Here is a 26,823-nt window from a genome sequence, read left to right on the forward strand (position 1 = left end):
AGCCGGGAGACATAGTCTTCCCAACGTGTCCTGGGTCTTCCCCGTGGCCTCCTACCGGTCGGACATGCCCTAAACATCTCCTTAGGGAGGCGCTCAGGTGGCATCCTGACCAGATGCCCGAACCACCTCATCTGGCTCCTCTCGATGCGGAGGAGCAGCGGCTTTACTTTGAGCTCCCCCCGGATGACAGAGCTTCTCACCCTATCTCTAAGGGAGAGCCCCGCCACCCGGCGGAGGAAACTCATTTCGGCCGCTTGTACCCGTGATCTTGTCCTTTCGGTCATAACCCAAAGCTCATGACCATAGGTGAGGATGGGAACGTAGATCGACCGGTAAATTGAGAGCTTTGCCTTCCGGCTCAGCTCCTTCTTCACCACAACGGATCGATACAGCGTCCGCATTACTGAAGACGCCGCACCGATCCGCCTGTCGATCTCACGATCCACTCTTCCCTCACTCGTGAACAAGACTCCGAGGTACTTGAACTCCTCCACTTGGGGCAAGATCTCCTCCCCAACCCGGAGATGGCACTCCACCCTTTTCCGGGCGAGAACCATGGACTCGGACTAGGAGGTGCTGATTCTCATCCCAGTCGCTTCACACTCAGCTGCGAACCGATCCAGTGAGAGCTGAAGATCCTGGCCAGATGAAGCCATCAGGACCAAATCATCTGCAAAAAGCAGAGACCTAATCCTGCAGCCACCAAACCGGATCCCCTCAACGCCTTGACTGCGCCTAGAAATTCTGTCCATAAAAGTTATGAACAGAATCGGTGACAAAGGGCAGCCTTGGCGGAGTCCAACCCTCACCGGAAACGTGTCCGACTTACTGCCGGCAATGCGAACCAAGCTCTGACACTGATCATACAGGGAGCGGACCGCCACAATCAGACAGTCCGAAACCCCATACTCTCTGAGCACTCCCCACAGGACTTCCCGAGGGACACGGTCGAATGCCTTCTCCAAGTCCACAAAGCACATGTAGACTGGTTGGGCAAACTCCCATGCACCCTCAAGGACCCTGCCGAGAGTATAGAGCTGGTCCACAGTTCCACGACCAGGACGAAAACCACACTGTTCCTCCTGAATCCGAGGTTCGACTATCCGGCGTAGCCTCCTCTCCAGTACACCTGAATAGACCTTACCGGGAAGGTAAGGACTATTAACCGTGAAATAAAAAGGGATCTGCCGCCCTCTGCAGGTCAAACTAACCAAGTGCAATCATTTGGCAACATTCCTTAATCACTTCGCCTACTATATGGTTAATGGTTAACAAATACAACTATTAAATCCCAAAAGAAAGGGACAAGTGGTAGTAAATGGATGGATGGATGGATGGATTGATGGATAATTGTTTTAGTGTTTTGTGTGTATTAAGGGGACGTTTTAACGCGATTCAATGCTGCGCGGCTGCGTGCGCGCTCCCGCGGCTGTACGTGAGCACGTACGTAGCTGTCAGTAGCAAATGCGGGCGGCGGGTGAAGGATGTGTCCCGTGTCCGCACCGCCGAGCTCGGATGAATTAAACAAAGAAAAAGATGTCGGGGATGAGTAGCGAAGAGTATCAGTGAGCAGAGTGCAGGGTTGGAATGGTTGTACATCCAGCGTGTTCGGAAGAAGTAGCGCAGACGTCCGGCTAGCAGGCTATGCTAGCTAGCTAGCCTAGCTAGCTAAGCACACCATCCGCAGGACGTCAGCGCGTCCACATCCTCGCCGTACTCGGCGGTGCCTTCTCCGGCGTCGCTTTCCTCTCCGCCCCGGGGGCTTGGCGGATACCGGGGCTGTGGCGGGGCAACGCGCGGACACCGCGGCGACCCGGGCGGACGGATCCGAGTGACAAACGCCGGGAGTGGGTGAGTGTGGCTGCGGGGGGGTTGTTGAGGCTGCCGTGGACCGGTCAGGCGGGTAGTCATCGTCAGGCGGAGGCCGCGGGGACGCTGCCCGGCCTGGGCCTGCCCGGCACGTCGGGAGCGTGTTGGCAGCTTAATTAGCCGCACATAAATCGTTGGAGGCCTCCGTGGAGGAGAAGTGTTGTTAGCTCTTAGCATGTAGCCGCCTGGAGGCTGCACACTTCATTGATGGCCGTGCATGTTATTGATGCTCCACACCGCACCTGACACGCTCATGCAGACCGCCTTAAAGCTATCATTTTGTCCTCCTGCACAGTTGACTACCATATCCTCAAAAAAGACGAATTAGTCACATCCTTTCTATTTATGTTCCAAGCTTGCGCAAGAGGAAATGCAGCCTGACATTTATTATTACTGCCTGCTGGTGTATTGTTCTTTAGGGTGTTCACATTTGAAGAAAGTAGCTCCCTACCTGCCTCATTACAAGTCCAGTGATACTCCAATTTTTTTCCACCAAGTTCCACCTTACCACCACCATAACGAGCAACATTAACACATAGTAGCGCAGTAGACCTAAGTATTTATTAACCCTTGTGTGGTGTTCGGGTCTGTGGGCCCCGTTTTCTAGTGATAGGTTGATGAGGCGTCATGAAGCGCTTTGACACATTGCAAAACTGTATTGATACTGTGTCGATACTGTGTCACTAAATACTGACATCTGCTGGACATTAAAAATCCCTACAGGCAACCTATAGACCGACTCAACTGACACTGATTTTATGACCTAGTACAGGGGTCGGCAACCCAAAATGTTGAAAGAGCCATATTGGACCAAAAATACAAAAACAAATCTGTCTGGAGCCGCAAAAAATTAAAAGCCATATTACATACAGATAATGTGTCATGAGATATAAATTGAATTAAGAGGACTTAAAGGAAACTAAATGACCTCAAATATAGCTACAAATGAGGCATAATGATGCAATATGTACATATAGCTAGCCTAAATAGCATGTTAGCATCGATTAGCTTGCAGTCGTACAGTGACCAAATATGTCTGATTAGCACTCCACACAAGACAATAACATCAACAAAACTCACCTTTCATGCACAACGTTAAACGTTTGGTGGACAAAATGAGACAGAAAAAGAAGTGGCATAAAACACGTCCTAGAAAGTCGGAGAAAGTTATACATGTAAACAAACTATGGTGAGTTCAAGGACCGCCAAAATTAGTAGGACAAAACGGCGCTCGCCAAATACTCGAATCAGTGAAGCATGTTTAATACAAACAGTGTGCTTTGTAACAATTAGGGAGGCTTGTGTCATGTTTGTCCTCCTACAGAAACCATATTAAAACAAAAAATATAAATTTTTCCCCCCTCATCTTTTTCCATTTTTCATGCATTTTTTAAAAAGCTCCAGAGAGCCACTCGGGCGGCGCTAAAGAGCCGCATGCGGCTCTAGAGCCGCGGGTTGCCGACCCCTGACCTAGTATATACAATAATATAAACCAAGTCATTGTATTTCATTTAGGATTATTTCATGTCTTCATTTAAATAAAAATATATTTTTATCTTTTTTAGATACAGTCAATAAATAATGTGAGCATGTATCATAACATGGAAATGTGTTGTGAATGAGGATGCTTGTGAACTGGGAATATTTTTTTTATTTTTTTACACATTTTTATAATAAAAAAAAACAGTTTTTCCAACGTATTAAATTTTTGACGATTTCTCTTCTTAGTTATTATTTCTCCGGCTGTAGAAAAGACTCGCTCACAGGGCACAGAGGAGGCGTCAGTGCGACACAGTTCGCGTATCGGTCACATTACCGAAACAGCTCATGATCGGTCACGTGACTTTCTAAAGGCGATACGCGCACCGACACAGGGTTTTGCTCTATGAGCTCAACGCATGCGCCGATGCATCGGTGTTGCCGGACCCATCACTACCGTTTTCATTTTTTATTAAAAGAAAAATGATACAATTAATTAATTTTTCAAACTGAGACTCACTGACTTTGGCTCATTTTCTGTGAAGAACTTATATCAGAATACATATTTAATGACCACACACCATACACCCCCCCCCTACACATTTCTATTACATATAAGATGTCCAGGTCTACTGGACACGGGGCTAATAGAAGTGTGGAAATTGAACCACACACACAAACACACACACACACACACACACACACACACACACACACACACACACACACACACACACACACACACACACACACACACAGAGCAGGCCTAGACAGGAGGAGGACAGAGTGTAGGTACACAGAACATCAAAGGTTCAAATGTGCGAGAAAATGAGAGCAGACAGTGTTGACAAACAATGTTGCAACCTTGTGTGGGAACCGCAGGTGCAGAAGCACAAAAGAAGAATACATGTGGGATGCAGAAACTGGCAGAGAAATTTTCCGTGCAACGTTCATATTGTTACTCAGCCAGCGTTTGTGGGTCTGATGGACTCGTTGCATTTTGTGGCTTTTTATGCCTCACTATCAAACACTTTTATGTTAAAATACTGAACAGATGTTTATTGGGATAAGGTAAACATCTGTTCAGTATTTTAACATAAAAGTGTTTGATGTTTGATGTCCCCCCCTCACCCCCGTGACCCTGAAAGGGACACGCGGTAGAAAATTGGATGGATGGATATACTGTAGATGTTGATCAGTATACCGTATTTTTCGGACTATAAGTCGCTCCGGAGTATAAGTCGCACCGGCCGAAAATGCTTAATAAAGAAGGAAAAAAACATATATAAGTCGCACTGGAGTATAAGTCGCATTTTTGGGGGAAATTTATTTGATAAAACCCAACACCAAGAATAGACATTTGCAAGGCAATTTAAAATAAATAAAGAATAGTGAACAACAGGCTGAATAAGTGTACGTTATATGACGCATAAATAACCAACTGAGAACGTGCCTGGTATGTTAACGTAACATATTATGGTAAGAGTCATTCAAATAACTATAACATATAGAACGTGCTATACGTTTACCAAACAATCTGTCACTCCTAATCGCTAAATCCGATGAAATCTTATACGTCTAGTCTCTTACCTAAATGAGCTAAATAATATTATTTGATATTTTACGGTAATGTGTTAATAATTTCATACATAAGTCGCTCCCGAGTATAAGTCGCACCCCCGGCCAAACTATGAAAAAAAACTGCGACTTATAGTCCGAAAAATACGGTAATTAAATTCACACAAATATTACTCTATTGGTGCTAATTATTCTTAAATGTTAATTTATTTTAATTTTATTATTTTATTGTTTTCATTGTAAACATGCTGCCCGATTGTAGCTGAGATAGGCTCCAGCGCCCCCCGCGACCCCGAACGGAATAAGCGGTAGAAAATGGATGGATGGATGTAAACATGCCAGAAGGTGGACCCATAATTATATGCTTTGACATTAACATCACTGGTTTGAAATTTCCCTCACCGAATTTTTTTTTGTATTTTAACAATGTAGAAAAAAATACACAAATAATAAGAAATAATAAAATCAATGAATGGATTTAAAAAAGTATAAATACAACTACAATTAAAATTAGGACAGAATAAATGTGTGTATGCTTAAACTACTACCCGAAAAGTGAATACAAATAAAATAAATACAATAAAAAAATAGTAGAAACTACTAATCATAGTGAATCCAAATACAATAGATAAATACAATTAAAAATAGTCGAAGAAAAAAAAACGGCTATATGTGTATATATATATATATATATATATATATATATATATATTGGGGATGTCCCGATCCGATATTTGGATCGGATCGGCCGCCGATATTTGCCAAAAAATGCGTATCGGCAAAGCATGGGAAAATGCCGATCCAGATCCAGTTTTTAAAAAAACTCTGGTCCGTGTTTTCCAACGCACAGATTTAAATAATACATTCCACTTTTCTGCTGCTCCCTATTTCCGTTCCGCATTTTCCAGCACACCTTCAACACATCCACAGGTCTGTGGATTCACACGCAGTTGCTTTTAGCTGCTGGCATTGCAATACAGGCTCTTCCCACTCCTTCTTCTGTCTCCTTCTCACAGACAGCAAGCGCAACTTCTTACACACGTCACATACTGTCACGTCATACGTCACATACGTATACGTCCTCTCCCAGCAGAGAGGTAGCAGCATGGCTAACGTTAGCTGTTATGCTAGCGCAGCCGCTAAGGTGTGCGCCTGCTCAAACGTCCTCTGCGCACGGCAAATCTATGCCACGCACAAAATCAAATAAAAAAATAAGCGCATAACAATTTTCGACACACGGACACGACAGAGAAAACAGTTTTCGTCATCATTGTTCAAATATTGTAATGTCTGTCGAGACGCTTATCTCCATTCGGTGCCACACGTCCACACCAGCAAAATGCAGAGGCAAAAATTTCCACATCAACACCGTATGAAAAAATTTGTGATTTTTTTTAGTTGTCATTTCCTTCTCTGCATGAAAGTTTAAAAGTAGTATATATTAATGCAGTATGAAGAACAATGTTTTAATGTAGACATGCAAGCCTTGAAAGAACATTTTGAAAATCAAGACTACATTTCCTGCAAATGGGTGCATTTCTACCCTATATTTTAACTTTAGATTTATTCTCATATCAAACTCTTTTGGCTGTCTTTTTGACACTTACATCAGGCGCCCCCCTCCACACTCCGGATTATAAATAATTAAATGGGATTATCTTGTGTGATGACTGTATTATGATAGTATATATCTGATAGTATATATCTGTATCATGAATCAATTTAAGTGAACCCTGACTTAAACAAGTTGAAAAACTTATTCGGGTGTTACCATTCAGTGGTCAATTGTACGGAATATGTACTTCACTGTGCAACCTATTAATAAAAGTCTCAATCAATCAAAACACATAGAATCATCATACTGCTGTGAATCATCATACTGCTGTGATTATATGCATCAAGTGTTCATTCAAGGCTAAGGCAAAATATCGAGATATATATCGTGTATCGCAATATGGCCTTAAAATATCGCAATATTAAAAAAAGGCCATATCGCCCAGCCCTAGTTTCAATGATACCATTTCTGTTTGTCATGTATAATTTTGTCTATTTTGTGTTTATCCTTGAATAAACAGGTCAGTTTCTTGTTACCAACCATTGTGTATTATTCAAACTGACCTAATTCAGCTGGCTAGTTGTTATCAAGAGTACTAAAACCCTTTTCAACATGATTCTGACAACTAAGTAGGCTAAATAACTTTAAACTTTAATACATGCTCGGATAGGCCAGTATCGGTCAGTATCGGTATCGGTATCGGATCGGAAGTGCAAAAACAATATCGGTATCGGATCGGAAGTGCAAAAACCTGGATCGGGACATCCCTAATATACATATACAGTATATACACATATATTTCTATATTCTTATCCGTAAAAATATTTTTTTTTTTACAAGAAAAGTTGATCCAAATGCTGCTTAGTTTCCTTTAACTCTGACTCATATTTTAAGTCCAGTTGCCACGCACGTGCAGAGTGGGCAATTGCCGACGCTAAATTTGCATGTGCATAAAAAAACGATTCCCAAACGAACTTCTCACAACGGGGAATCGGTTCTCGTCGTTCTCTTTAAAGAGCCTTTCAAAAGATTCACATCTGTATTGTATGTGCTGTTGGTTTATGTAAGTGTTTATGTTCATGCCATGTGGTTAAAAGCGTTATCTGAATGATAAAAACAGTCAGCAATGACTTCAGCTGACTGGTATGAACATTAGCTACATGTTTGAGTAACCAAAGATTAGTAATTGTTGCAAAATGTTGGATAAAACTTACAACTTGTTGTTTTTTTCTCATCTAGGAGAGCTCTCATCGGATCATGGCAGAACTTTCAACCTTGTCCCCGTCACCATCCGCATTGGGTGACCCCCACGCGACTCCCTCTGTCCCCTCATCCTCGCCGGCAGCCCGCACTCCTGACCTGGCCATGGCGACGTCAACACCCAAGTGTTTGACTGAAACTACTCCGGCACCGCACCCGGAGGGCGTGACTTCCGCACAGCTGCCACCTCAGAGTCCCTTGAAGGTCGCTGCTGAGACACCGGTGGGTGCCCTCCCTTGTGTATGCCAGGGGGCGGCGGCACAACATGAGGATGAGGAGGCAAAGACTGGCGCTCATGTTGAGCGTCAGGACCTTCTCTCCAATGAAGCATCACTCGCAGCTCCGCCGGATTTGTCCTCCGGCGAGCTTAGCGCTCAACCGGCGTCCCCTTCCACTGACCTTACCCCAGGCCCAAATCTCTACCCCAGTGTGCACGTCACCCACAACCCGCATCCAGGTGGGGATGATGTCGCCCAACCCGCAGACGGAGACGCCACAGTGACCGTGGAGGAGGAACCTCAGAAAGAACAAGCCCCCAAGAGTCCACCTCCACCTGTGTCCCCGAAGCCCCAGAGTCCACCTCCACCTGTGTCCCCGAAGCCCCAGAGTCCACCTCCACCTGTGTCCCCTAAGCCCCAGAGTCCACTTCCCCCTGTGTCCCCTAAGCCCCGGAGTCCACCTCCACCTGTGTCCCCGAAGCCCCAGAGTCCCATTAAAGCACAGCCGCCATGCAGCCCCACCGCCGGAGCCGGGCACCCCAGCCCGACGGTGCCATTCATCCAAGAGCCAGCCCCTTTCTTCCCGATGGCCACTTCGCGCCCGGCCCCCGACACCCTCAGCTACTTGGAATCAGCCAGCCTAATGTCGGGCACGCTGGAGTCCCTGTCTGGCTTGGGGGAGGACGGAAGCTCGATTGGCTCCGATTCGGAAATCAATGGCTTGGCGGTCAAGCGTACTGACAAGTACGGATTTTTGGGCGGCACGCAGTACAGCGAAAGCGGGTAAGTGATGCCGTCACAGTCACACTGCTTGATTTCTTATACAACGCCACAGTCCAGTCTTTTAGGCTACAATCGAAATTGTCTGTTCCAAGGTAAAACTGTGGCAATCATAAAACCTTCACAATTGGGGTGTCAACATTTTTTTATTTTTGAATGAATTGTGATCCTTATTTGTACCGGTAACGATTCTTAATGGATTAAAAAAAAATCGAATCAATTTTATTTTATTTTTTTCTCCCCAAAATCTGTCTTGTCCAGCCACTTTAGTGCATGATTGGGTAGAATTTTATTAAACAAAACCAGTTTTGTTTTAAGTAATATATACATTAATCAGAGCTGTTTAATCTATTTTATGAAGGAATGTAGTTAATCATAGAACTGGCACCCAATGTTACTAAAAAAAAGTGTTGATTTTTATTAAAGAATCGTTTTGGATCGAGAATCGATTCCAAATCAAATCGTTACCCCTAAGAATCGAATTGAATCGAGTGTGTTGCCCAAATGATTCACAGTTCTACTTCACACTTGTATTATTAACCCAACAGACAATGTTTTTAATAACCTTTTTAACATTCTTGGCACTTTGTGTATAAAGAATAAGTAAAGGTCTGGTAATAGGACAAAAACAACACAATAGTTAATTTTGATGCAGACAAACATGGAGAAGAATGCAGAGAGGAAGTACCAAAACTATTGGATTGTAGCCAAATTGTACTTCGCAACCAGGACAAATAAGGCGTGTGACACTTTTGTCGCTAAGCTATGTTCTAGTAATTTCCAGTTCTATGGTTATTGTCACACGTTTTCTCTTTGACATCAATGGTAACTCTTGATCCTTATTTTGGCAAAAAAAAAATCAATCTCGACTGATAAAAAACACTTATATTGTGATAGACTTTTGAGCCATCTCACCCAGCGCTATTTTAAACAAAGAATAAGTGAAGGTCTAGTAATAGGACAAAAACAACACAATAGCTAAGTTTGATGTAAACAAATATGGTGAAGAATGCAGAAAGAAAGTCCCAAAACTATTGTATTGTAACTATATTGTACTTAGCAACCAGGACAAAAATCACTTGTGACACTTTTGTTGCTAAGCTATGTTGCAGTAACTTCCAGTTCTATGGTTATTATCATACTTTTTTTCTTGAACTAACCTTCACAAAGAGCCAACGGAAAACCAAAAATAAAAACAAAAACATTAATGGAGTAATTTATTTATTTTGGTGTCCAAAGTGCGGCCTGTGACAGGGGTGTCCCGATACAACACTTCCACTTTTGTTTTAAAGTATTGGAAATATATTCGATATTGGAGCCTTAAGTATAGGCCAATACCGACATTGTTTTCATACGATATCAGCAGGAATCATTCATAATTTAATTATTTTGTAGTGTGGAATGTTAGAAAATGTTTAATTAAGTGAAATGAGACAAACCAAGAAGGATGGTAGCTATGAAAACTGTCCGGAATGGATTTATGATGTCTTTAAGTTTAAGTGGAGTGGTAATTGTTATTTGTCCAAACATATTGGCCACAATAATTAATGACGTTAAGCTCATGATGCAGTAAGTTCAAAGATGCGAACACGCTTGTTACTGGATACTTTCCAATGCGCTTTTGCCTTGGAGACTTTGTATGTGTAAGTAATATGCAACTAAAATTATTTGATACTTGTTTATATTGAGAAATGTGCCGGTATAGACTGCAATATTGTTAAATTATTATTATGGATGTCTAGCTTGTATGATTTGCTCTTGTGTAGCTGCAAGCTCCTAGTAATATATAAACTAGAATGTTTACTTTACCTTTTAGTAAATTCATTGACAAAAGTAGAATAAATTGTGTGCTTATTGGAGGGCATTTAGATGTTAACTAGCTGTCCAGCTTAGTACAAGTAAACACACTGTTGGACTGCTTGTATCGCACATGATATCACACTTTTTCTATGCAAGCATGTATCATCATACTTGTTTTTTGCTGATTTTGGACCGATATCAATATTGAATCTGGGCACATATATATTCATTGACCCACATTAGATTAGGGTTGCCCCGATACGATACCAATATTTTGGTACCAGTACCAAACTGTATACCAATACTTTTCAAAATAAAGGGACCATTAAAAATTGTAATTGTTGGCTTAATTTCAACTGAAAATCTTACAATACATGAAACAGATGTTTCTTATTGCACTCAAAGAACAATTTTATAAAATTAAAATAAAAGTTAAAAGGCATTATTTGATACTTGTTTGTATTGACAAATTGTGCTTTTCTTATTGTACTCAAAGAACAAATTTCACTTTTATACATTACATATAGCCTGCCATAATCTAGAATTAGGTTATAATAGAATAGAAAGCTTTATTGACAAATGCTTCATGTTTTATGGTTGATCTGTGATTGAAGACAAATACAATAATTAGTAAATACTAAAATCAATACTATGACTAAAGCTACTGTACATAGACAAGACATGCAGCAGGTAAAACACACATTGTTAAAGACAAAACACAATTATAATTGTGGGAAATTGTTACAAAATTCAGTCAGTTAATTTTTACTTGCATTAGTTTACTCTATGTGGGCGATTTTGACTAATTGGCAACAAGCCAACCAACTGTATGCATGTCCACGTTTCTAAATGGGCACAACAGGGGAGTTAGTTAACCACATTATTACCTGTCGTTCTTTAAACTCCTTGTGCAGATCTGGATGTTTGTTATTTAAATGTTTATTTATGTTTGAGTGCAATAAAGTATTGCCACCTTTGGTGAGGCATGTTTTAAAGCGCGGCTCTTCTGTATTTAAACCTTTATCTTTATCGTTAGTTTTGAAGCTTAAATACATCCATATTGCGCTTCACGCAACCTCTTTAATAACCAATAGAATTGCCGTTTTTTTGCCATTCTTCCTCTCAACACTGTTTCTGCTTGACACAATCAACATGCGCCTTGGCTCAGCAAATGTCACCGCCGCAGAGCAGCATGCAGATGAAAAACAAAATACCAGTATTTTTCAGACAATATTCTACTGTTTTTGATTTATTAGTATTGTGGTACTTTGTTAGTGCCGGCATATCGTACAACCCTATGTTGGATTGCTTTTAGCATTATTGTACAAAATTGATCATGAGAGCCCCTGCATCATTTAATTTTTCTCTATGTAAAGTTTTGGAGATTGTTTTAGATGCTCACCGAGCTAGCTGTTCAAACTCCCAATTTTCGATTTAATTTTAACAAATATATTTAATTATACTAAAATTGAAAATTAGCTAATTATTAACATTTTACAACATCAAACAGTCATCTTTTGTTTTAAATATTAATCCAATTATCCTACTGCGAAGCCATTGACAGTTATCAGTGTCTTCTTCACATTTCAGGTTCTTGTGTGGAGTTTACATGTTCTTCTGTGCGTGCGTGGATTTTCTCTGGTTTCTTTCTCCCACTTTCCAAAAACATGCATATCAATTGAACACTATTTTCCATAAGCGGGATAGTGATAGTTTTTTTTAATTTTTATAAATGTGCTCTGTGATTGCCCGTAGTCAGCTAGATAGGCTCTAGCTTACCCGTGATCCTCATGAGGACAAGCAGTATAGAAGATGGATCGATGGGATGTAGATGAATAATTCTGTTTGTCCTCACTTTACCCCTCTATCTCTTTTTTGCTTCTTCTTTAAACGTTTCTGACCCCCCTGCATGCTTCCTTTGGTGTGACTCACATGCTGCTGAGCATTTGTGACTAAACATGCACTGACCGTGTGTTCGCTCCACTCTGTTAATAATAACACAAATTTACTCTAGTTGCCTTCACTACTAGGGTTGTCACGGTGCCAGAATTTCAGTAGTATATGAATTTTCACGATTTTCGTTACTTATTCGATACTACTATAAAAATACAAAAATGTGTTTTTAAAGTGAGTGACTTGCGTGCATTGTACATTGTCACAGTGAAAAGGAAGTTCGGATTGAAGTGGCCCGGCAGAGAGAGATGAAATGGCTGGAAATGTTCAACAACTGGGATAAGTGGATCAAACATCGCTTCCAGAAGGTATGCAGGCGTCATTGTTTGAGTCTTCACACCACAGCAGCCGTTTTCAGAGTAAAGAGTGGGGCAACATGACCGGTAATAACAGGTGTCGTCATTGCCTCTGTTGCAGGTGAAGATGCGCTGCAGGAAAGGGATTCCGTCATCTCTCCGCTCCAAAGCCTGGCAGCTGCTGTCCAACAGCCAGGAGCTGCTGGATGCCAACATCGGCAAGTTCGAGGTACACAAGCTAACGTGTTTTTTTTTTTTTTTACTTGTCTTCGAGAAATACAGTGGAAACTCGCTTAAGTCCAGGGATAGGTACCACATTTGGTACTTCTATTCCGTCGGTACTACCGGTTATCGATTCACGTAAAATCAAACCGTGCCATATTCCGATACCTTGGCACATGACGTCTGGTTACAGACTAAACACTGGCTCACGTAAACAATCACTCAAGCACCACTCACGGCGGACTCATAATAACTAATGTTGCAAATTTTCAACAACAACAAAGCATGTACAGGTAAAAGCCAGTAAATTAGAATATTTTGAAAAACTTGATTTATTTCAGTAATTGCATTCAAAAGGTGTAACTTGTACATTATATTTATTCATTGCACACAGACTGATGCATTCAAATGTTTATTTCATTTAATTTTGATGATTTGAAGTGGCAACAAATGAAAATCCAAAATTCCGTGTGTCACAAAATTAGAATATTACTTAAGGCTAATACAAAAAAGGGATTTTTAGAAATGTTGGCCAACTGAAAAGTATGAAAAAGAAAAATATGAGCATGTACAATACTCAATACTTGATTGGAGCTCCTTTTGCCTCAATTACTGCGTTAATGCGGCGTGGCATGGAGTCGATGAGTTTCTGGCACTGCTCAGGTGTTATGAGAGCCCAGGTTGCTCTGATAGTGGCCTTCAACTCTTCTGCGTTTTTGGGTCTGGCATTCTGCATCTTCCTTTTCACAATACCCCACAGATTTTCTATGGGGCTAAGGTCAGGGGAGTTGGCGGGCCAATTTAGAACAGAAATACCATGGTCCGTAAACCAGGCACGGGTAGATTTTGCGCTGTGTGCAGGCGCCAAGTCCTGTTGGAACTTGAAATCTCCATCTCCATAGAGCAGGTCAGCAGCAGGAAGCATGAAGTGCTCTAAAACTTGCTGGTAGACGGCTGCGTTGACCCTGGATCTCAGGAAACAGAGTGGACCGACACCAGCAGATGACATGGCACCCCAAACCATCACTGATGGTGGAAACTTTACACTAGACTTCAGGCAACGTGGATCCTGTGCCTCTCCTGTCTTCCTCCAGACTCTGGGACCTCGATTTCCAAAGGAAATGCAAAATTTGCATTGTTGGGTGATGGTTTGGGGTGCCATGTCATCTGCTGGTGTCGGTCCACTCTGTTTCCTGAGATCCAGGGTCAACGCAGCCGTCTACCAGCAAGTTTTAGAGCACTTCATGCTTCCTGCTGCTGACCTGCTCTATGGAGATGGAGATTTCAAGTTCCAACAGGACTTGGCGCCTGCACACAGCGCAAAATCTACCCGTGCCTGGTTTACGGACCATGGTATTTCTGTTCTAAATTGGCCCGCCAACTCCCCTGACCTTAGCCCCATAGAAAATCTGTGGGGTATTGTGAAAAGGAAGATGCAGAATGCCAGACCCAAAAACGCAGAAGAGTTGAAGGCCACTATCAGAGTAACCTGGGCTCTCATAACACCTGAGCAGTGCCAGAAACTCATCGACTCCATGCCACGCCGCATTAACGCAGTAATTGAGGCAAAAGGAGCTCCAACCAAGTATTGAGTATTGTACATGCTCATATTTTTCTTTTTCATACTTTTCAGTTGGCCAACATTTCTAAAAATCCCTTTTTTGTATTAGCCTTAAGTAATATTCTAATTTTGTGACACACGGAATTTTGGATTTTCATTTGTTGCCACTTCAAATCATCAAAATTAAATGAAATAAACATTTGAATGCATCAGTCTGTGTGCAATGAATAAATATAATGTACAAGTTACACCTTTTGAATGCAATTACTGAAATAAATCAAGTTTTTCAAAATATTCTAATTTACTGGCTTTTACCTGTATGCTAGACAGAAAACGCGTGACCTAAAGTAAGCCTCCACTCCTCTAAAATGCGCTAGCTTGATGCTAATTGGATTTACAATACACAAGCTACTATTAGCATTAGTGATTTTACATGGCTCTTTTATTGCACTTCTTTTTTTTTTTTTTTTAATTGTATTTTTAGAATGTGTCGTGGGCCATTAAAAAAACTAGCTGTGGGCTGCAAGCGGCCTCTGGGCCACACTGTGGACACCCTTGTCATATAGGATTGCTAAAATAAATAACATTTTAACTTATTATAAGGCAAAATAGACAAGCAAAATGTGTTGTTTTTTTCTGGTCATGTTTTCTTTGCAGAGAATAATTACAACTGCTGCCAATGAATAATTAATCATAAGCCGGCCACACCCACCGAGCTGTTTGAATGACAAACGAGGAGCTGATAGTGCCCTGCCCTCAGGCGTGCCGCTGACAGGAACAGGAAGTCGTGACAGAGGAAATGGCAACAGCAGAAGCTTGATGCACATGAACTTGTCATTGCTCTGTATTAAATATACAATAACACCCAGGCCAGAAAGACAAACAGCCCCACCTGCTTGTAAATGTGTGGTTTTGTCTAGAACTTGGAATAGGCGAATGGCCGCTGTGTGTAAGTCAAAGTGGAAGTCCTGCAAAGGGAAGTTGTCGCTTCGGCGTGGCTGGAGAGGCACAGGAAGTTTTAGTAAGCTTCTTATCAGGACGTGTAATCCTGCCTGTCAGTTCTCTCAGCAGGGTGGCACACTTCTGCTCAGCATCAACTTCCTATTTGTGCCGTCTAATGCTTTTGAACTTGGCGCTTTTCTTTCCCCCCTGCAGGAGCTGGAGAGGGATCCAGGAGAGGCCAAGTGGTTGGACATCATCGAGAAGGATCTTCACAGGCAGTTCCCCTTCCACGAGATGTTTGCTGCACGCGGGGGCCACGGGTCAGAACCAACCTTGAAACGATCTCAAGCGATTAAACTTTTAGGCTCATGTTAGCGGTTTGAAAAGCTCTTTGTGCTCAGTCATTAATGATTCATTATTGATGGCTCTGTCTGCAGACAACAGGATCTGTACCGCATCCTGAAGGCCTACACCATCTACAGGCCTGACGAGGGCTACTGCCAGGCGCAGGCTCCCGTAGCTGCTGTCCTCCTCATGCACATGCCTGCAGAGGTGGGGACCCGCCGCCAAACACTCAGAATTAGAAACATCGGTACAATATTACAATCTTGGAATTGCACTGCGTCCAGGGTTTCTCACAGATTGCCAATACACATATGGCGGTGGGGGCGTGTCCAGGGCAGGGTCAATATGACGTCACCTTTTAATTTGCAAATTCAGCAATGATGCATTTTGAAAATGCTAAAAAAAAAATCAATACATACATTTAAAAACAAATCTGTTATTAGTCGGGATGGGTACTGAATCTGGTACTTTTTTGGCAACGACCAAATCCCGCCAATTCACGTAAAATCCGTGTGACTTCGTACTCTGTTGCCGACTCAGCCGGTGTACTGTACTTCGGCACTTGGCGATCACTCCAGCAGCACTGAGAGCGGACTCAGCCAAACTACCTCTATGTAATGTTGCGATTTTCAATGCCAACATAGAAACTGACTAAAAAAAATGCTCCAACATAAGTAAAGTAAGGGTCCACTTTTCAAAACATGCTAGCTTGATGCTAATATACATTGACTTTGCTATTACCATGCTACTGATTAGCAACTGGTGCGTAATAAGAACAATACATGTACTTACAGTGTTAACACTTTGTAGGGCGTAATAAAAGATTAGACAGCAAAAACTGAACTGACTAGCCAACACATCATAAACCATACACTACTGTCATTCAACGTCTTGAACTTGAACCTGTAATTAAGACTCAGAAATGTTTTAATAAAACAAAATATAGCAACTGCACAACAGTTATCAGAATCAGCTCATTTTTAAATGTTACAATAAAAAATTAATTTTCTTATCCAAATCAATATTTCTTAACCCACACAAAAGTACAGAAAATTGGTACTGTTGAGAACCGGTATTGATTCCATGGTACCGGGAATTTGTTCACATTTGTACTGTACTGGTTAAATGTGAACCGTACCTATCCCGAGTTATTAGTAATCAGTATTAACATATTTTTTTTAGATTATATAATTTAGTTCTATTTTTTAAATGTTGCTGCTTACTGTACAATGTAACACAGACTGCACTTTGAGAATTGTTCAAGTTTCTATAGACTGCTCCAATCTTCTTAGTGACTTTTTCTTTGTTAAAAACAACAAGCAGCAAATCTAGCATATTTTCTTGGTGTTGTTGGACACCGTACTCGTGTTTGGAGACTCTTGACTTCTGTAGCTCGACGTCCACAATGAACAGCGAAGGCTGCAGCAAACCTCTACTGTCCCAAAACACTCACTGACGGCACTTTTCTCTTTTTGAAAGAGTACCACTGTCTTCTTAATATTTGCACATTCCACATTTTGTGTAGATTGCTCTTCTCGGGTATGTCTGGGATATATTAAAGTACGTCCACATGGCAGACATGCTGCCTCTGCTCCAGACAATTGCATGTGTCTTGCTTTTACTTCATCAAAACATCCTTTTACGGTGATCTTTCGGCCTAGGGCTATTTTGGGTCTGTATTTTTTTCAATGGCTGAATTTTTGGAGCATCACTAGTCAATAGTGCGTAAACAATAGGCTATATATATCTATTCATGCAATGCAATATATTCCTTAAAAAATGTTTTCCTTGCAAATAGACAACTAATTTTTAAGGTGTGGCATCTTTTATTTTGCCACGATCGATTGCACGTAGGAGAAACACTGGCATCGTCATCCTCACATGACACCTATATCAATAAGGGAACATATTTATAAAGAACGATACATTTTTGCTTCAAGATTCTTCTCACACTTGTGATCTACAGCAAGCCTTCTGGTGCCTCGTCCAGATTTGTGAGAAGTACCTTCCGGGCTACTACAGCGCCGGGCTGGTGAGGCGATCCACCACACGTTGATTTACCTGACCCCCCGAGTTCGCCCTCTGAATTTTCCCCATCTGGTGTTCCAGGAGGCCATCCAGCTGGATGGGGAGATCTTCTTCTCGCTGCTGCGCCGCACGTGTCCCATGGCCTACCGCCACCTCAAGAAGTTCAAGATTGACCCCATCCTCTACATGACCGAATGGTTTATGTGCATCTTCTCGCGCACGCTGCCGTGGGCGTGCGTCCTGCGCGTGTGGGACATGTTCTTCTGTGAAGGTATGTCTTCTTAGAGTCTCGTGGAGCGGTTGTTCTGCTTGGTGTAAATTGGGCTAGATAAAGTGTTTCTGTCACTTTTGTGCACTAAAAAAGTAGAGATCGACCGATATGTTTTTTTTAGGCTCGATACTGTTTATCAGTAGTCAAGACGATATTTGGAGCTGATATCCATTTGCAGTAAAAGTTATTTAGAAATGAATAGTAAACAGCTGGACAAGGCTTTTGTAGGAAATGTCAGACCAGTAGCGACAATGTTTTATGCGGCGCTAATGTTTTGGTTTATTTAGCAGCAAAAACATCAGTGGATTTCACAAACACCTTTATTACGTGTGTCCAAGAGTAGCATCAACATTTGCATTTCAAAATATGGAAAATCTCCCTGGAAAATTGGTTAAAATGTTGGATTTCTTACATCTACTCAGTTTTATACCAGTTTATGGATTCAATACATTGTAAGGTTTCCTTGTAAGGAACCCTGAAATATTGCAAACATTTTAATAAAAACAATACAGGACTTCTTCACGAGACATTTTATAAGCTGACTGACATTTCTTTCTGGGTGTTACAGAAAGTATGAGAATGTGTGAGCTGCTGCCTGCTCATCTTTAATTATGTAATAAGTTTAATTTTTGTAAAGATATTTACACAAAGTTTCAATGTTTGGCAAATATATTTTCTATCGTCTTCATGTCCATCCATCTCTGTTAACGTTATTTGATTGCGAACGGAAGCTTGTTGCGCGACTTGATCAATGCAGTAGCAAAAACAATGGGACCGGGAAGAGGCCAGGAAAGAAGGACACAAACTGGATTTCCCGGCAATAATTGGAGGTTTTGACAAGTAAGCACAAGAGACATACTGCTGGCGACCAGCACTGCAGGAGGGAGAGAAAGGGGGGCGTGGCCACATGAGCGTTGCGGTGAATAGCTCAACTAAATACCCTGTCCGGTATTAAAAAACATACTTGTGGAGCATTATTGACAATGAGAGTAATTTGTATTTATATATATATATATTTTTTTTTATAAAAGGAACTTTTTTTAAGCATGGCAAAAGGGCTGGTGCTTGACCAGTGTTTATTACTATCCACTTCACTATTTATAAATGTATTTAATATTTTAATACTGCTATCATATGTGTATATATTGTATCTGCTGATGTAGTTTGTACTTTGAGGTGACTAGAGCCTGTTCCTGCAGGCGTGAAGATCGTGTTCCGCGTGGGCCTGGTGCTGCTCAAACAGATGCTGGGCTCCGTGGACAAATTGCGGGAGCTGCAAGGGATGTACGAGACCATGGAGCGTCTGAGGAGCATCTCCCCTGACACCATCAGGGAGGACACTCTGGTCCAGGAGGTGCGTGATGGATTAAGTCAGTTGTGTCCAAAGTAAAGCCCGGGGGACCATTTGTGGCCTGCGTCACATTTTAAAAATGCTATTAAATAAAACTAATTCAATAAAATGTAAAAAAAAAAAATGAAATAAAAAAAGCAAACAGGTGAAATGTTATGAAAAAAAATTGCCATGTCGACTTTAATTACACAAAGCTGCCATGCAGATTGTATTTTTCTTTAAAGCAGTTTTTTCTTTACTTCAGATCAAATATTCCACTTTGAAATATTGGCATATGAAAAACAGTTTTCTTTAACAAAAAGGCATGAAAAAATAATAAACTTATAATCAACGGAGAGATCTGAAGTTGATCTACAGATTTAAGGGTAAAAAAATAAATAAATAAAATAGTGACTTATTTTGACCAATTTTATGAGTTTAGGATCTCCAATAATTTTAGGAGGATTTTATTCTTAAAAACTGCCATTGCTCAAAAAAAATTCAAATTGATGCTTTGAATTATTTACCTATTTAAGGCTCAAGTTACTTAAAAAATGTTCTACTTTGAAATTTTTGGGGAGAAAAATGTTGCATATTTTGGTTTTTTTTTGCTAAAAAAAAAACAGGATTTTCTTTGAAAAAAATAGCATATAACATGTTTTTGTAACTTTATATCGACAGACAGACCTGAAGATGATGTGGCGATTTAAGCGTTTAATAATAATAAAAAATATATAAGACTTGTCCAGGGTGTACCCCGCCTTCCGCCCGAATACATCTGAGATAGGCTCCAGCACACCCCGCGACCCCAAAAGGGACAAGCGGTAGAAAATGGAAGGATGGATATATATATATTTATTAATATATGCCTTATTTTTATGACTGAGACCCTTCCTTGTCCCCAGGACCAAACCTGAGGGGAGCCCTAAAGATGACATTTTCCTGTATGCTTTAATTTTTCATTGTGCGGCCCTCAGTGGAAAAAGTTTGGACACCTTTGGACTAGGGTTGTTCTGATACCTATACTTTGGTACTGGTACCAAAATGTATTTCAATACTTTTCTAAATAAAGGGGACCACAAAAAATTACTTTATTAGTTTTATTTGAACAAAAAATCTTACGGTACATTAAACATATGTTTCTTATTGCAATCGAAGAACAATGTTGTCCTTAAATAAAATAGTGAACATACAAGACAACTTGTCTTTCAGTAGTAACTGAGCAAACAAGGCTCCCAATTTGTCTGCTAAAGTATGCAGTAACATATTGTGTCATTTCTCATTCTATTATTTTGTCAACATTATAAAGGACAAGCTGTAAAAAATGATTATCATTCCACTTGTTCATTTACTGTTAATATCTTGTTATTTTCCGTTTCAACATGTTCTATCTACACTTCTGTTAAAATGTAATGATCACTAATTCTTCTGTTGTTTGATACTTTACATTAGTTTTGGATGCTACCACACAAATTTAGGTATCGATCCGATACCAAGTAGTTACAGGATCATACATTGGTCAGATTCAAAGTCCTCATGTGTCCAGGGACATATTTACAAAGTTTATAAACATAATATACTTTTTTTTTTAAAGGGAAAAAGATTTTTTGACGATGAAAAATATAGATGTAATCATTGTGGTATCAACTAGATACGCTATTGTACTTGGTATCATTGCAGTGGATGTCAGTATTGATCCACCCATGGCATTTGTTTACATTCAAGCGCGCAAGCTTTTGTTATCTGTGACGCCAGTGAGCTGTTGTATCCTCCTCCGTTGTGTAGTGAAGCATGTTTAGCTATTCCTCGTCCTGCAGGGATGATATTTGTAAGAAACTCACTTTATTCGTCGCCATGGAGGCGAGGATTAGTGATTTAGAAGTAGCTAAAACACTGCCGACTGCGGATGGATGTTCACTGCTAGCTAGCCATGTCTTAAAGCACCTCTTCCTGAGGGTGTTACAGTGTTATAGCTTCACCTTTATCGTACATTTTTAGGCCAAAATGCATCCATTCTCCCTTTTCTGTCTACACACTGTGTCCGCTTGTAAGTATTCCGTGATTGTGCGCTGCCGAACATGCTCTTCTGCTCGTAAAACAAGCAATGTCATGACGTGATGGTGTGCCGTCGTATCCGTTGGGAACCGGTACTTTTCAAACAGAGTATAGTACCGTTTTTGATTCAATAGTACCGGGATACTATACTAGTACCGGTACTAGCGGTATAGCTCGGTTGGTTGAGCGGCCGTGCCAGCAACTTGAGGGTTGCAGGTTCGATCCCCGCCTCCGCCATCCTAGTCACTGCCGTTGTGTCCTTGGGCAAGACACTTTACCCACCTGCTCCCAGTGCCACCCACACTGGTTTAATTGTAACTTAGATATTGGGTTTCACAATGTAAAGTGCTTTGAGTCACTTGAGAAAAAGCGCTATATAAATGTAATTCACTTCACTTCACTATACCGTACAACCCTACCCTGGACTATGTTCTCCTCTTGATGTCTCAGCCAGTCCAACTGTCTCCTCACTTCCTGCTCTCCTTGTTCCAGATCATTCTGATGCAGGTCACTGAGGGCCTGATAGAGCGGGAGTGCACCATCCAGGTGCGGAAGTGGAGGGAGTCCAGAGGTGAGCTGACACACCAGCCGGGCCGCCGCCTCCACGGCACCAGAGCCATCTTTGAGCACAAACGCCGCGCCGCTTCCATCAGCTCTGGCGGGAGCTTCTCTTTTCTGGCCAGCTCCATTCCTCCGCCAGGACCTCTCCGGGCCTCCTCGTCTTTACTTTCGCTTCCTGGCTTCCGCAAGTCCAAAGCACCTTTCCACACTCAAGCCAAGAAAAGCTCCTTCTCCGGCCCATCCAGTTTTGAGGGGAGGCGACCTCAGTCACCCCCTGTGGTCGTATCCAACTCGGCCAGCCACAAACCGCCCATTCCTCCCGGGGCGGTACAGAGGGCGCCCCAGGTCCAGAGTCCCTTGGTCGGCAGCGGCACGCCCTCTCGTGGACCCGCTCCGGCCTCGGACGCTTCGTCTCCAAGTCAGAGCACACCCCCGCCAAACACTCTGTCCCCCACCCCGAGGATCGTCTCCGAGCAGATCACGCCCACCATCCCCTCCCCCACCGCCAACAACACTCCTCTGCCGCTCTGCGTCGACCCAAAGAAGGAAGTCGCCGAGGCCAAGACCCCGCCTGTCGGGGAAGACGGCCGCAAGAAGAAGAAGAGCAAAGAGGACAAGAAGAAGGAGCGGGAGGATGAGAAGAAGAAGTTGAAGGAGAAGAGGGAGAGAGAGAAGGCGGAGAAGGAGAAGATGAAGAAGGAGAAGGAGCGTCTGGAGAAGGAAAAGAAAAAAGGGGGCAAGAAAAAGGACAAAGGGGGGGCCCCGCAGGCCGAGGACAAAAACGGTGCGGCGGCAGCGCGGGATTCGGCCTAGTTTGACCGCGAAAAGAAAAGGTCAGCGTGACAAAAGACCATCAGAGATGGAGCCATGCATAAAAAAAAATGGGATGACTTCCTGGATGGTGATTTTAAAAAACACCACAGGGGGTCTTTTTGCCCCCTCTCTCCGTCTTTTAATCTCATTTTCACAACATTACTGTTCTTTTTTTAAGTAATATTATTTTATTCTAATGCAGCCAGGAACACTGAGGTGCCACAGAAGATGTAAATAATAGTAATAATAATAACACCTTTCCGCCTCCAAAGACATTTCATTGGCTTGTCGTGTGCATTGCTCGTTGACCCCTCCCCCCGACCCCACACACAGCTGTACTACATGGGAAAACTCCTGGAAGACGGAACCTATTTATTGTCCTGTTCGATGTTGTGTGTGCCTTTAGTAGCGTAGCGTCAGTGTGGCGTGTGCGGCCCCCCCTGCTGGCGTGGACTTGGAGGGACGCACACAGCACACAAGACCAGAGACAAGCGCTTTGGAGAGGAGTGTGTGCGTGTTTAGATAACAAAAACAAGAGTGGGACTTTTTTTTTTGTCTTTTAAATCGTTTTTAGTTCGGGCCTCAGTGCTGACACCTGAAGCAGACGTGTAACGACATACGAGTGTTTATAACAACATGGAAATTACACCAATGAGTATTACTTTTTTTTAAAACCCTAATATGCATTTTAATTTAGCCAAATGTCAGAATGAAGACGATGAAGGATGACCTTTGCACTTGTGAGCTCGTCACACTGAAGTCCACCAACGCTGTGGCTCTCAAAACATAAAACGCCACCTGACCCCGTGGTGCCAGGTGTGCTCATGTAGCATTAACCTGTGACCCCTAATGTATTTATGTACAAAGTTGGTTAATTTAATCAAATATATTATGGATGATGAATATTATTATTTCGGATCGGACTATTTTTCTATATGAGAGTATCGGGCGCCTGGTTGACTGGAACATTGGCCGACCGCCCGCTTTTTTTTTGCACGTTGTCGTTGACGGGAAGCTTCGATGCTACCGCGAACTTTGTGGGAGTCAAAGGTCTTAACAGGTGAGCGTTATTTTCTGCTTCCTTATTTGTGCGGTCGTCAGCATTTTAACGCGTCACTAACTATTTACGCTCCTTGTACTGGACTGTAGACGTGTTGTCGCGACAAGGGCCCATCAGTCGGGGCCGAGACTCCCGTTGTAGTGAAGGATTGTGGGACTTTGTGTAGCCAACATGTCCTCCCGTTAGCCGCCATGCCAATCCGTACACGCCCGTGTAGTGTAGACCTGGACACTTCTATGCAAACTGATCTTCCTATATATATATATATATACATATATATACACACACACATACACACACACACACACACACACACACACACCCGTGTGTATATATGTATATATATATATTTATATATGTATGAGTGCGCATGTGTGTATATATATATATATATACAAACACACACAAGCCTGCATACATATGTGTCTATATATATATATATATATATACACACACACACACACACACGTCTGTATATATATATATATATATATATATATATATACATACATACATACGCATATACGTGGCGGGACAAATAAAATAATTCTCTAGGACGCCGTCGTCACATGAGCAATACGTCCCTGCAGCAGCGCCATGGTTACCAAACTCACTAAAGAAAAGAAGAAAAACAAGAAGTGTGTTTCCTTCAGGTCCTTTTGTGCATTTCTGATCTGTGACAAAAAGCTCTATGTTCGATTCGAACCACTCCACCAATGCAAATATTTAAGTCTGTTTTAGGTCATTTTTTAATTTTTTTTTTTAAGTTTACAAGTCACTCTCCAGTGAAAGTGAGGTAAAATCATAGCTAATTGAATTCATTCCTTCACATCTACAAGTGATGTATTGAATTAATAATGATGATATTTGTGATGAGTAATAAACCATAATAATATATTACAATAGCTTGGCCTCTGTCTATTCACGTGACCTTCAGGAGTTTAATTTCCAAAATAAAAGAAGAGGAAGAAGTCACATCATGTAACAGATACGCGGTGCTTGTTTTGAAATAACCAGTCCCTTGTTTTATTTTTAGCAATTTAAAGAAGCAGAAGTCGTCATGTGTGATAACTTATATTAGAGGTGTCCATACTTTTTCCACCCAAAGCCGCAGAAATAAAAATTGAAGGATGCGGGAGGCACTTTGATACATTTTGTGGGGCTGTTTGCAACATTTACACTGATGCCTAGAGGGCGCCACCTTTCCAATGTATTTTACACAGTATATCCCGCCCTGCTTAGGCTTCTCCTACGTAGTGACGTAATTACGTAAGTACGTAACACATGCACGCGCATTAGCTTTAGGTCTTGTTAGCTAATAATAGCAAATTGGACAGCTAGCGTTAGCCGTCATTAAATGTATATTCTATCATCTTTTGGACTGCTTTTGTATGTGTGCACACCCTCCCTGCGTCTACTTGTTGACACCACCAGGTGAGTGACTGCCTGAAACACCACTAATGGTAAAAAAAATACATAAACTTTGTAGTTGTGGAAAATATTGACAATTGTCAAACAAATGTGTTCTGTTAAACCACTAATGCTAACATAAGCTAGCCGGCTAGGAAGTTGCAAACAGCACCTTTTAAAGATAATAAAACCAATACAATATAGGGCAGGGGTGTCAAACGTACGGCCCGAGGGCCGGATCAAGCCCGCAAACAAGTTTTTTCACAGGATGAATTTTAAAAAAATTGGTTTGAGTTTGAGTTTATTTCGAACATGCATGCATACAACATGATACATCACAATTTCAAGTTTCTCTTTTCAACATGTTTCGTGAAGTGAAGTGAATTACATTTATATAGCGCTTTTCTCTAGTGACTCAACTCTACTTATAAGATGTCTATGGTTAGCACGCTAACGTTATTCTAGCATGCTAACTTTTTTTTGCCAATTCTACAGCCGAACACCTCAGTCATTTTTTGTGTGTGTGTCGCCTCATGATAGACGTTTTTTTCCCCAAAACTTTATTTAAATAACAGTGTAATACGGGCATTAAACAATTCCAATAACGCTAATCAAGTATTTTCATATAATAAGAAGTAACACATATGTGAAATTTACCTAAAATACATAAGTGCATTCTCCAACTCTTGATTAAAATTACAAGAACACCTCAGTCATAGAACTTGGTACTTGTCACATGCTAACTGTTAGCATGCTAACATTAGCATTCTAGCATACTAACATTAAAATGCTACCTTTTTAACCATTAACTTGGTACTTCAGACATTAAAGGGCTCATATGGTTTTTTCATACATACGTGGTCTTCATAACATGTACGTGGTTCTTTGGTTAAAATTGTGCATTTATTATGTTTTACGGACCGTTTTCGAGACGCTTTCTTACCAGGATGTGCCCATTTGTGGGCGCTCTTATGTACTGCCTCCACCTCGACAGCGTCTTCTCCCTGTCATCTTTCTTGAAGTTTTTAGTGCTTCCATAGCGAGTCTATAGATATAAGTAGGAACTATACACTAATGTGTATTAGAAATGGCAACAGCAGAGGATGCATGTGCATATACGAGCCAGTCTGCCCCACAACAAGAGGGTGGAGCTTATTGACTAGAGCGCGGACTGCAATGGCGGACGGGCGCAAGGCACTTTGGGTACATTTATGCCGTTGACAGTTTCCCCAATTTGTGACGTCACATTCCTAACAGCTTGTTTGGCGTAAGTATGAAGGAAGGCAAGATTGTTTTATCAATATCCCCGCAATGCCTCCATGTTTTGATTTCAAATTTTGGGGATTTATGCAGATGTGTAAGAAAAGTTGGTTTTGCATAATAAAACTGCAGGCATTAGCATGCTAACTTTTTAAAGCTAATTTTACATGCATATGC

General features: G+C 41.6%; 1 protein-coding gene across 1 annotated transcript; it reads left to right on the forward strand.

The window, feature by feature from the left end:
* Nucleotides 1-1,444: 1,444 nt before the first annotated feature.
* On the forward strand, nt 1,445-24,873 carry tbc1d10b (TBC1 domain family, member 10b). Its single transcript, XM_061981349.1, has 10 exons — nt 1,445-1,851; nt 7,721-8,742; nt 12,701-12,800; nt 12,910-13,017; nt 15,727-15,833; nt 15,951-16,065; nt 17,825-17,890; nt 17,968-18,157; nt 19,357-19,511; nt 22,035-24,873. The coding sequence occupies exons 2-10, from the start codon at nt 7,739-7,741 to the stop codon at nt 22,914-22,916; spliced, it is 2,727 nt and encodes a 908-aa protein (XP_061837333.1). The 5' UTR covers nt 1,445-1,851; nt 7,721-7,738; the 3' UTR covers nt 22,917-24,873.
* The last annotated feature ends 1,950 nt before the right edge of the window (nt 24,874-26,823 follow it).

Source organism: Nerophis lumbriciformis, linkage group LG24, assembly GCF_033978685.3.
Source record: "Nerophis lumbriciformis linkage group LG24, RoL_Nlum_v2.1, whole genome shotgun sequence".
NCBI lineage: Eukaryota > Metazoa > Chordata > Actinopteri > Syngnathiformes > Syngnathidae > Nerophis > Nerophis lumbriciformis.

Bases quoted from the DNA above. Each gene is read 5' to 3' on its own strand.
- tbc1d10b (XM_061981349.1), top strand. From the start codon at position 7,739: ATGGCAGAACTTTCAACCTTGTCCCCGTCACCATCCGCATTGGGTGAC. The intron at 16,066-17,824 runs GTGGGGACCCGC...TGTGATCTACAG, and splicing joins TCATGCACATGCCTGCAGAG to CAAGCCTTCTGGTGCCTCGT. The intron at 17,891-17,967 runs GTGAGGCGATCC...CTGGTGTTCCAG, and splicing joins GCTACTACAGCGCCGGGCTG to GAGGCCATCCAGCTGGATGG.